Source organism: Haliotis asinina, chromosome 16, assembly GCF_037392515.1.
Source record: "Haliotis asinina isolate JCU_RB_2024 chromosome 16, JCU_Hal_asi_v2, whole genome shotgun sequence".
In the NCBI taxonomy this organism is placed as follows: Eukaryota; Metazoa; Mollusca; class Gastropoda; order Lepetellida; family Haliotidae; genus Haliotis; species Haliotis asinina.
Window position 1 is genome coordinate 38,088,715 of NC_090295.1, and position 13,028 is coordinate 38,101,742.

The following is a 13,028-nucleotide window of genomic DNA, read 5'->3' on the forward strand; positions in this document are numbered from 1 at the left end:
TTCAGTAAAATCTAGTAGGAGCGGATTGTAAGGCTTCAGTAAGGTATGGTAGGAGGGAAATGTAAAAATGCAGGGGGGCGTCAGAGGGGGAGATTGTTTAGGATTCAGTGAAGCATGAACGGAAAGTTATTGGGGAAGGAAAGAGGTGTGTGAAGTTTCGGAATTCAAAAAGGCACTACACTCCCTCCCGCCTCTACAGCGTTTAAGTCTTTTGCTTGACGTAGTGTGTTTTATGTCCATACTTATGACTGTATTGTGCTGTGTGCATTGTGCCGTGGATACAGCTACTCTTCGAGATTTCAAAGAGTCAGAAAGGCAGAAAAAGGCAGATGTGAGTGAAGGCGAAGGGTGTGAGTGTGTTGCGGAGGGGAGAACTGGGGATGGTGGTGGTGGGGGAGGAGGTGAGATAGAGGACACAAGTTTTAATGACATGTTATACTCCCAAGGACGTCCACTGCTATGGATGGATGGTCCATTCTGTTATCAGAACACCGCCAATTTCTCAAGTGAGTTAACTCTCTAAGTACACCTTAACTACCACCTCATGCGGATTTGAAGTAAACATCTTGATATCTGTTTTATAGCTTCGTTCATTCGTATTTATTTAACGTGTGTGTGTGTGTACGTGCGTGCGTGCATGCATGTGCGATATCTATACACGTGATTTTGGTATAGAGGCCAATGACAAACGCACAGAACGTAATAACTTTGGGAACATGACTAGAATTCATTTTAACACAGTGATTACTCATTCAAAAACATATTCCTTTTACTTGATCAGTGATTCCTTAATAGACTTTGCACAGTCGTATCAAGATTATGTTATTATATTTACAGATTAGCAGTATATTTTATTTCATGATAGAGGCTTGTGAATAGTAGTAAAGTGGGTGATACCTTGATATTACGTTATGATAGAGAGGATATTCTAGTAGAAAATGCTTGCTTTCGGTCATATGTAAATGACACATTTCTCTCTGTTTAAGTGGTATTCTATCCCAAATTCCCGTATTTATTCTCAGTAGGAGTTCGGATGATCTTAACAGAGTGAGTGAGTTTAGTTTTACACCGCATTCAACAATATTCCAGCTATATGGTGGCGGTCTGTAAATAATCGAGTCTGGACCAGACAACCCAATGATCAACAGCATGAGCATCGATCTGCAATTGGGAACCGATGACACGTGCCACCCAAGTCAGTAAGTCTGACCATCCGATCCCGTTAGTCGCCTCTTACGACAAGCATAGTCGCATTGTATGGCAAACATGGGTTGTTGAAGGCCTATTCCACCTCGGACCTTCACGGGTCACTGGTGTATGGGGCTGTCGTCAGGTCGCCTGGCTAACGATCCAGTGAGTTTGAGGTGCCGGGTCGAGCCTATCCGTGACCGGGTGTGTAAACCTGGAACCCAGCTCTGTTTGCATGCAGACTCTTTCAGTGTTTTCACACACCTATAGTGCACCCACAAATCTTAATGACCAGATGATGACCACATGAAGTACTAGTGCAGACACCTTGTAGTGGTTACAGCAACGTGCAGTAAACTTGGGCAAGTTTATAACATATGTTATATTTGGGACGACACTTTCTTAGTAAAGTACAGATTCTAGTACTTTTGTTTGACTGAGTCCCATGTGGGATTCGAACTCACACCCACATGCTAATCACCAGCAGCACCAGTCAGCCGTCTAATCCGCTCAGCCACATCCTTAGAACTCAACAAAAGTACCAGAATCTGTACTTTACTTAAAAGTGTTATCCTAACTTGTAACATCTATGCTGCATTTGACCATTTTCTAAATGGCACTGTCAGCACAGTCCTGTAACTACAAGTTCCATTCCCTCCATCTGAGAAACCGTACCTCGTAAGGATGGGAAAGCAGGAATGATTTGGTGCGATTAGTGGCTGCTAGTAGGGTATGGCCCAAGGGAGTTGAGATTGATGATACGATGTGTCGTTGAGACTGACATATATCGAGTGAAAAATCGGCGCCTTGATCATATTCTAGGTGCGTAGATATACAACCGTATTTATCTGCGATATATAAACTCAACAAAAATAAAAACTTGACACTCGTTTCAAAGTCAATAATTTGTACATTTTGGAAAATGGGTTTGAAGTGACGATTGTATTCAATTCTCTTGTCATTAAACATACTATAGCATACAGATCATGTTTGTTATGGAATCGGTTCCACCGGAAATGCGCCTACAATGTCCATGATCAAAAACTGTGAGTCACAACTTAATGAAATCATGTCAGTATCGGGTGTGTCCTCCATGGGCGTTCATAACTGCGATACAACGTCTCCTCGTGGATTGGATGGTGCGTCTGAACACAGGTTGGGGAATGCGCCGCCATATTTGTACCAACATGGCACCAAGCTCCTGCACGTTCTGTGGAGGGTTCCTTACTTGACGGAGCCGCCTGCCTAACACATCCCACACATGCTCTATGGGGTTGAGGTCGTGAGATCTTGAGGGCCTCTCCATAATATTGATGCCAGCGTGCCTGAGGAAATTCGTTCTTAAATTGGCCATATGAAGTCTGCCGTTATCCTGCTGGAAAGTCAGACCTGGGTCATGAGCTGCCATGAATGGCAAAAGCTCTGGAACGAGCACCTGATCCCTGTATGCTGCAGATTTAAGGTTTCCCTGGATGACAATGAGTCGGGATCGACCATGACCGTTGATATCACCCCAAACCATAACGCTATCTCCACTAAATCGATCCACTTCCTGCACGCAACACTAGGCATTGTGTTCTCCACGTCTTCTCCAAACTCTAACCCTTTCATCGGAAAAGGTTAATGTGAACCTTGATTCATCACTAAACCCAACCGTATTCCAATCTCGCTGGGTTCATCTCAGGAGCCGTCGTGCCCAGAGAAGACGTTGGCGTCAATGGCAACGGGATAGAATTGGTCCGCGATATGGTCGCCCTGCATGAAGACGAGCAGAGCCCAGGTGATTTCGAATGGTTTGGACAGTCATTCGACCTCCAAACAATACGTTCCCTGTGGATGTGGCAGTGACAAACCGTTTACGCAAATGACGTAAGACAATCTGTCGGTCTTCTGCGTGTGACGTCACACGTGTTCGACCAGGGCGGGAGCGGTCAGCTGTGCTGCCAGTTTGATGGACACGTGTCTGGAGAATATGGATGGTCTGTCGACTGCATCCACTATAACCCTGGCAACATCAGTGACGGACGTTCCCGTATGCAGCTGCAGCATGCCAATGGCACGTTCACGCTGAATGTTTGACAGTCGTGGCATTGCAGATTAACGAATAATGAACCATAAAACCGTGTTTTTCTGAGATGACAGTGTACTCTGCTACCGTGAGATCAGTTGCACGTGTATCAATAGGTCACGTGACTTGTGGCACGTGGAAACGTGATTTTAGCGTGCAGTGCTCTCCCCCTTGCTACATAGGCCCGACCAGGAGAATGAATGTGTGACGTAATGTCCTTGACAATGCATTTTACCATAATCACAGCAAGAACTCTTTCAAGAAAAGTTTCAAAACACCACTTGAAAAATAATGAGTGTCCAGTTTTCATTTTTGCTGAGTTTATAATAAAAATATGAAAAATCACTGTTTTTTTTCTCAATTAGCATATCCTTGTTTTGGGCTTTTTTTAGTGTTCTGCATATAAATTACCCCGAGTTCTGCCAGTTTCATACTTGCTTGACAACCATACACGAATCGGTATCGAAATGTCGTATCACCGGATTAAAGCTGTTCATCAATAAAGTTTGTCACTATCTCACTCTATGTCACTCATAGAAATTCCTTCTTTTACGCATAGATATTATCACAGCCTCAGCAGGACGCTACCTGTGTCGGCCCTCACCCTTTCGTCCCTTTCCGTTACGGAATACCACAGGTTGCCATGGTTTGTCGCTGGGAAAACTAATAGAGTACGATCTAGGGGAGACAACTCTAAATACTGGTGCTTGCCGGAAGTTTCGTCATTTGGTCACGCTGTAAGCCACTTCGCTGCCTATGATTTTCTACGCAATGTACAAGCACGCGCTGCTTGCTTAATGAGCACACATCAGACTCACAATGTGAGAAGACACACACGGAAATGAGACACGTGATTTATTGCCGCCGGAAAGCATTGTGACTCAGACCATTATGAAATACCTCATTCAACGAGACAGCATGAATTTGACTTTGGCCACCAACACGTCGTCTGCTAATGTGAGGCAAGGAATTCAGTGATTCACGTCTGCTTTCGTCCTGGCTGGTTTGTATTTTTCAGTTATCATAGTTATGATAAACATCAATCAAAACAAGCCACTGACCCCGTTGTCACGTGCTTAACTGGAACCACTCGCGCGGATCAGCAACTAGCTTCACGCACGGCTCTCACCCATACATGCATAAGTACGTTATTAATACAGAAAGTCAGCTGCATGACAATGACGCACAAAAAGTGACTTTCCACTGCTGACTTGTCGACCAGATGGTGCACCATCTGATACATTTCACACAATTTGAAAGGCACATTTCTACTGACTGAACGCGGTCAATACACCTGTCTCTTTTACAACATGTCTGAGAAACATGGAGCCGTGGAGTTTGTGTTAGGAGGCATAGCGACATGTGGGGCAGGTTTCTTCACAAACCCCCTAGAGGTTGTGAAGACGCGAATGCAGCTCCAGGGAGAACTCCAATCAAGGGGCCAGTACGCCATTCACTACAGGAACGCTGCCCATGCCTTCTACACCGTAGCCAAAAATGATGGAATATTGGCCCTACAGAGTGGCCTTGTCCCTGCGCTGTGGTACCAGTTCTTTATGAACGGTATACGTCTTGGAAGCTACCAACTCCTGATAAACTTGGGAGTGACCATGGACGAAACTGGACATCCAAGCTTTGTGCGCAGCATCATGGCCGGAGCATTTGCAGGATGTGTTGGAGCCATGGTTGGGAGCCCATTTTACATGGTATGTTCAGAAGGGATTATGTTTGGTAGGATATGTAGGAGAAGAACCTACTTATATATGTGGGCCATGTCATGGTACTCTCGTACCTATAAACATCAATATTTTGTGTCCATTGTGGTGTAGAGCCAACTGATGGTCAGCAGTAGCATAATTCTGTCATAAACACTAGATAGATATTCACAGTATTGGACCTTACGTACAATGACTATGTGGTATCCTGATTCTCAGTGGATGTTGACACGCAAAGATCCAGGGTAGAATAGGTCTCCAGCAACCCATGCTTGCCACAGCTATGCTTGTTGTAAAAGGCGATTGAAAGGATTGGGTGGTTAGGCTCGCAGACTTGGTTGACACATGTCATTGGTTCCCAACTGCGCAGATCGATGCTTATGCTGTTGATCACTGGATTGTGTGTTCCAGACTCGATTATTTACAGACCACTGCCATATAGCTGCAATATTGCTGAGTTTGGCGTAAAACTAAACCCACTCACTCACTCAGTGGATGAATATTGATAAGTGTCCATGGTAACAGGGAGAATACTCACATTGGCTCACTAAAGAACAGTGACATGACACAGCAACTTTAAGTAGGCTCCATACCACCATGGACACTTACTACCAATATTTAACATCCGTCACATACAATACAGCAACTTTAAGTAGGCTCCATACCACCATCGTCACTTATTACCAATATTTAACATCCATCACATACAACACAGCTGATATTATGTGTCCATGGTAATATGAAGCCTGAAATTTGTAAATTTAAAAAATCTTCAAATCATGGTTGAGACTAGCCATTCATTTTAACTGATTGTTCCTTGAATACCCAAAGCTGTCTCGAATTTGATCAGATGTAAAACATCATATTTGGGATTCCACTTTCTGTAAAGTACAGATTTTAGTTCTTTTGTTGGGTTGTGTTCCATGTGGGATTTGAACCCACACCCAGAGAGTTAAGAACCTAACCACCAGCACACACAGCCAGCTGCCTGACCCATTTAGTTACCGCTTTTTCCACATTTATTATGATTTTTCATTATGATTTGCACTCTGCACAGCACCTTACATCTCTCACATTTTCTATGCCACCGGTGTGCAACTGTGTTTGTGTGCATGCAGGTGAAAACCCATCTTCAGGCCCAGGCTGTACGGGACATCGCCGTGGGAACCCAGCATCCCCATGAGAGCATGAGTCATGGGATACGAACTATATACTCCCAGTTCGGGCTGGTGGGATTATGGCGAGGGGTCAACGCTGCGATCTGCCGGGTAACAGTCGGATCCGCATCACAGCTGTCCACTTTCTCCATCGCCAAGGATTACATTGTGGAATACAAGGTTTGTGCTGTGTGTCTGTTGACATCTGTAGGCCTTCCTAAGTGGGATTGTTTCACATGTATGTAGCTGGCAAATCATTCCATGATTTGCAGTATGTATTATTGATGGAAACATTTTATTACTCTTGTTTCTGTGGTATTCACCATTATCTTTAAAATATGCAGCATATTCATTCTCTGCAAATTTATTGCATAGTTATCAAGATTTGGTCAACTCTGTATGTACGTATAGGGCCCCCAAGCAGACAGCTATGTAAATGCTATGACTGAAGTAGGTCTGGGTTATAGTATTGGATTTGGGGTATTTATAGTGCTGACATAGGTTTGCTTGCATGTGATAGGTCACCACCATATGTTACTTCATCTATTCACCACTGATACGTAGAGCTTAGGACTATACATACATTGCTTTACTTTGTTGCCGGAAAGTATACTCCAGATACAGTGCTCACATTCAGGGAAAGAACCTTTTCAAAATTTACCAATAGGACCAGTGAGTGGACAAGAATTAGTGGTCCCGTCTGAACTTCACTGCTCCAAAATATCATTCATAGATTTACTAACTTAACTATACAAAATTCACTGGCGTCCAGGATGAAATTTATTGTTTGTGGTCCTGGTGAATTTTCACTAGCCAGGGACCAAAGGACCAGCCTAAATTTAGCACACTGTACTCAACTAGTGCCACAAGGTTACCGCCTGATTCTGACCAGTGTAGACCAGTGTGTGTCTGTGTCTTACACCATCATCATATATCGTGTCACAGATCCCCGCTGTGATGCAGTGGGTAGAGCTAATGCAGTATCTATGTCATACTCAGTGTAATATACCCATGTAGTAAACTCATTTCATACACATTGTGCTATAACTGTTGAACACACCCATGGTGTACAGTGTGATACACCTTTCTGATACACCCATAAATATGCAATGAGATACACCTGTCTGATACACCCATGGATGTACAGTCAGATACACCTGTCTGATACACCCATGGATGCATAATATGATACACCTATCTGATACACCTATAAATGCACAATGTGATTCACCTGTCTGATTCACCCATGAATTGACAACATGATTCACCTGTCAGAAACACACATGAATGTACAATGTGATTCACCTGTCTGATACACCCATGAATGCACTTTGTGATTCACTTGCCTGATACACTCGTGAATGTACAATGTGATACACCTGTCTGATACACCCATGAATTCACAGTGTGATACACCTATGGGATATAGCTGCAAAGGCTCTTCTGTGGCCAAGCCAAACGTAATACACTGAGGCCTGTTGTCCACATTGTTCACATCTCATGTGGCACACACGTAATATACAATACACTAACCAAGTTACCTAGTTACTTTTCATCTGGCTGTGTCATACACAATGTTTTATATCTATGTTAAATAACCATGCCGTAAAAGGGCTTGAGATGGGACTGAATTTGCATGCATGGAATGTTAAATTATTGAAATGGCTTGGATGAAATATTTTAAATGTGCCCAGGCTGCAAAAGAGAAATTGTAAAAAATATGTGCGCAGCATGATTCATTTAATGGAAAATGCAACAAATTTGACCTACTTAAATGACTCAAATCAATTCTTGCACCCCATCAAACTGTTTATCTATGGCACTAAATCTCACAGCCATTTTGAATGCCTGTGAGCATGACGGGGAAAGTCGTTGTGGATGATAACCTAGTTTGTGTCATAGTTCATGGGTCCGAGACAAATGAGGCTTTTACAGTCATGATAGTGTTCAGGAAATTTTGTTCTCACATTTGCAGGTGAGACAAGTGCATAGTCTCTTAGTTACAGGGGTTCAAAATGTTTTTTAAGGCCACTTGTCACAGGGCAATGGATAGGGTAGTCTCATAGATACAGGGGTTCACAATGTTTTTTTAAAAGCCACATATCACAGGGCAAGTGACTTTAAGAAAGTATTTGTTCTGACTACTTTTACACTGGCCCTGATTTTATGGCATAATCATGTTGATGAACCAATTAAAGAATAAGTCAACGTGGTATTTCATGTTAGTGTTTACTGGAATATTTATCAAAATGTGACATATAGCAAAGAAAGACAACCCTGCTTTAATATCATTACAAAATTTAATAGCTACATTTGGGCAAAAGAATGAAGATTTTATGGATATCAACTTCTTTATATGAGAACACGTTTCGGAGTTAATGATCCGTGTCACCGGGCCATCAGGTCACCTGATGAAGGAGTAAGCATTAACTCCGAAACGTTGTGTTCGCATATAAAGAAGTTGATATCCATAAAATCTTCATTCTTATGTATTTCACTTCTAAATGCCCTTCAAAGAAGACTTAATACATTTGGGCAGATTGGAAATGAAATGCAAGTGTATTTCAGTTTGAAACCATAAGCAGAAATGATCTAGTAGTCCATTATTTGATTGCCCGAATTTGAAACTGACTTGTCCCGGGCATTGGGCGATGAGATTTTTGGACCCCTGTAATATATATGTTTTTGATGAGACAAATAATCAGGTTTAGGTTAGAAATTAACACCAGTGAGATGGGAAGACTCAGAACCCAAGGAACCTTGTCTTGCTTGATCATGTTCATTTAGGGCTTTAGCATTCCTGAAGGGTCTAGGCAGAAGAGACAGTAATGTGCATCAGGGACTGTGAGACATAGCGGTACAAGTTTACAGGTTTACGTGATATTTACAGACATATTCATATCTATGGAAATGACATAATTGTGATGTTTTAAGTTTGAATGGAGCGTCAGAAGGTATGGGCACACTTATTTTCACAAAGGTACATTAAAATTATCTGGCCTATGTCAAGCATTTCAGTCCCTACATACACAATGTCAGTTATCTATGTTATATATAACTGTCATACTCAATGTCCCTCACCAATGTTATGTATCAGTGTCATACCCAATGTCCCTCACCAATGTTATATATCCATGTCATACCCAGTGTCCCTCACCTGTCATGTCATACCCAATGTCCCTCACCAATGTTATATATCCATGTCATGCCCAGTGTCCCTCACCTATGTCATATATCATACCCATTGTCCCTCACCTATGTTATATGTTCATGTCATACCCAGTGTCCCTCACCTATGTTATATGTTCATGTCATACCCAGTGTCCCTCACCTATGTTATATAGCCATGTCATACCCAGTGTCCCTCACCTATGTTATATATCATACCCAATGTCCCTCACCTGTTAGGACACTTTGAAGTAAATTTTAGTGTATATAGTTTAATGAGTCTGAATGTTATAAATATTATCTGAATATTTTTGTTTGAAAGCAAAATAACCACACTTCACTTTGTCAGCTGGTTGACACAACTGTAATCAACATGACAATTGTAATCAATATTTCAGTGGTTTCCTAAAGACAGCTGGATGAATGCTCTGTTGGCCAGCATGGCCAGCGGTATCATTGTGACCTGCTTCATGACACCCTTCGACGTGGTGACGACCAGACTCTACAACCAAGGCGTGGATGCAAGAGGAAAGGGCTTGCTGTACTCTGGGGTGTCTGATTGTCTAATGAAGATTCTCAGGAAAGAGGGGATCTGGGGATTCTACAAAGGCTGGGGGGCAAGCTACTTTCGACTGGGGCCCCACACAGTCATCAGTCTTGTGCTGTGGGACGAGGTGCGCAAACTCTACTCCATGTGGAAGCGACCTCAAAAAGACAAGAAGGGAACATACCAGAGTTGATGTATGTGTGTAGTAGCTGTATTTTGCCTGCCTTTGTCAAGAGGGGAACATACCAGAGCTGATACACACATTTAGTGGCTGTATGTTGCCTGTCTTTGTCAAGAGGGGAACATACCAGAGCTGATACACACATGTAGTAGCTGTATGTTGCCTGTCTTTGTCAAGAGGGGAACATACCAGAGCTGATAGACACATGTAGTAACTGTATTTTGCCTGTCTTTGTCAAGAGGGGAACATACCAGAGCTGATAGACACATGTAGTGGCTGTATGTTTCCTGCCTTTGTCAAGAGGGGAACATACCAGAGCTGATACACATGTAGTGGCTGTATGTCGCCTGTCTCTGTCTAGAGGGGAACATACCAGAGCTGATACACATGTAGTGGCTGTATGTCGCCTGTCTTTGTCAAGAGGGGAACATACCAGAGCTGATAGACACATGTAGTGGCTGTATTTTGCCTGTCTTTGACAAGAGGGGACTATACCAGAGCTGATACACACATGTAGTGGCTGTATGTTGCCTGTCTTTGTCAAGAGGGGAACATACCAGAGCTGATAGACACATGTAGTGGCTGTATTTTGCCTGTCTTTGACAAGAGGGGAACATACCAGAGCTGATACACACATGTAGTGGCTGTATGTTGCCTGTCTTTGACAAGAGGGGAACATACCAGAGCTGATACACACATGTAGTGGCTGTATGTTGCCTGTCTTTGACAAGAGGGGAACATACCAGAGCTGATACACACATGTAGTGGCTGTATGTTGCCTGTCTTTGTCAAGAGGGGAACATACCAGAGCTGATAGACACAGGTAGTGGCTGTATTTTGCCTGTCTTTGTCAAGAGGGGAACATACCAGAGCTGATACACACATGTAGTGGCAAATTTTGCCTCCTTATGTGTGTATTCCAACCAAGTGTAGTTGTGTTTGGCACATTAATATGAGGAAGATAAATTATGCCCCCAAATGGCTTTGCCTTGCCTACCTCATTGGGAAGGTTGAGGACAACCACCTATAGCAGTGTTTTGCTTATTCTCAACAGGAGAAAGAATCACATTCAGATGTATCCTTTTGAGGAAATTTGTTCATAAGTAAATATGTATTGCCAGTCCTCACCAGGAAGGGTGACCATGGACTAGTGAGGTTGATCAGGACAGTGGAGTATGCCCCAGAGTGGCTACCTTTCCTCACTAATCATTGTTCTTCCATGGGATGCAGGTCTTGTGATGAGAGTCTCATGATGAGGTTCTTGTGATGCAGGTCTTGTGATGCAGGTCTTGTGATGAGAGTCTCATGATGAGGTTCTTGTGATGAAGGTCTCGTGTTGAGGATCTCGTGATGAGGGTCTTGTGATGCGGGTCTTAATGAGGGCCCCATGTTGAAGTCCTCGTGATGAGGGCCCCATGTTGAGGGTCTCATGATGAGGGTCTCAAGATGAGGGCCTTGTGTGTAAAAGAGATGGTGATGTATAGTTGTAAGTGGACCACCTTAGTCACTGTATCAGTGAAGGGTTACAGAGGGCCATAAAATCCAAATTTCTCAAACCAGTATGTGTTTCATAGTTACATTCTTTTAAATTACAGTTTGAAAATAGCATGTTTGTGCATTTATAATTATTGTAATGCTGAGAGTTTTGTGTGGACTAGTTAGCAAAGATGGTGTTTGAGTTGACTAGTTGGCAAAGAGTGATGTGTGAATTTTGCTCTAGGTAAGGACTGATGACTGAATTGACTAATTGAAAAAGACTATTTGAATTGACTAGGTGCCAAAGACTGAAGATTGAATGGGCTAGTTGCCAATGTTAGAGTTGACTAATCAAAAAGGACTAATGGGATATCGTGTGTTGTGTGTATTGACCTGACAGACAGATTGGGTGAGTGAAAATGTAATGTATCATAACTTTGGAGAGTTCCAAGTTTGGAGAGTTCCAAGTTCTCAGGTAATCCTGCATTATAGAGATTAAATTCCTGAAGGACCCTGGTATTCTCACTACATGCTGCTAGGTGAGGATGGATGAGAATACCAGCAGCGAAATTGTACATTGATAAAGATCCTTGTGATTATGATAAGGATGATGGTGAATGTTTATGAAATTATTCCTGATGGTGACACCAGGTGATGGTTATCAAGTATGTCTGAATCCAGTCACCATGGCAGCTATCATTTGCCTTATTGTTGTTGTAAATGAACAGATTTCCACCAGATCACAAATATCAAGGTATACTCAAGGGAAAAATTATGGGAACTTGTGAAAGTATGAAAGTACAAGTGTTCCTTTATTCATTTCCAGGTTTCTTCACAAGGTATACATTGCCCTGAGGGGGAAATTCTGGAAATAGAGGAACACTTGTACTTTAATGTGTTCCCTTATTTGTTTCCATGAGTATGTTACAGACCAAGGTCAGGGATAATAATCTACGGATATATGAATAATGCGGATAATGTCAAGGACGCATCATAACCTTGACAGATTTGAATGTGTGATAATATATTGAACACCAGAATGTATTTTACAAAACAAGAAAACACCAACACCTGTCATTTGTGGAAAATATAATAGAGGCTATTGTGAGAAGTAGTTGTACTTCTGTCAATAAATTTTGTTACTTATATCAAGTGTGCTGTTTCTCAGAACTTGTTTCACCGGATCTGTCCTGTTCATGCAGAGACCACTGCCAAAAAGTAATCCCAGTTACACAATCTGATATTTGGACATGAGACTCTCGAACACATATTGTTGATATAGTTGCTGTCTTTCTGCTCTTAAGGGTCCCAAACACTAACATGGCTTCTGTTTTATCAGTGTTGAGTTTGAGCATGTTAACATCCATCCAACACCAAATCTTGTTGGTGCAAATCTTCATCTGGTCAACTGCAGACTGAGAATCCTTTGGACCGAATGCTTTCACCAAATGAGTATCGTCATCATAACCATGATGTCCAAATTCATGATAGAGATTAGATTTCCAAGGTACCGATTTGTATAAGGTGA

The 13,028-nt window shown here is 42.4% G+C and overlaps 1 protein-coding gene across 1 annotated transcript; it reads left to right on the forward strand.

Moving 5' to 3' along the window:
• The first annotated feature begins 3,943 nt into the window (after positions 1–3,943).
• On the forward strand, positions 3,944–12,648 carry LOC137267994 (solute carrier family 25 member 35-like). The gene is made up of 3 exons (XM_067802458.1): positions 3,944–4,962; positions 6,090–6,308; positions 9,695–12,648. Exons 1-3 carry the CDS (start codon positions 4,567–4,569, stop codon positions 10,034–10,036), a joined length of 957 nt encoding a protein of 318 aa, XP_067658559.1. The 5' UTR covers positions 3,944–4,566; the 3' UTR covers positions 10,037–12,648.
• The last annotated feature ends 380 nt before the right edge of the window (positions 12,649–13,028 follow it).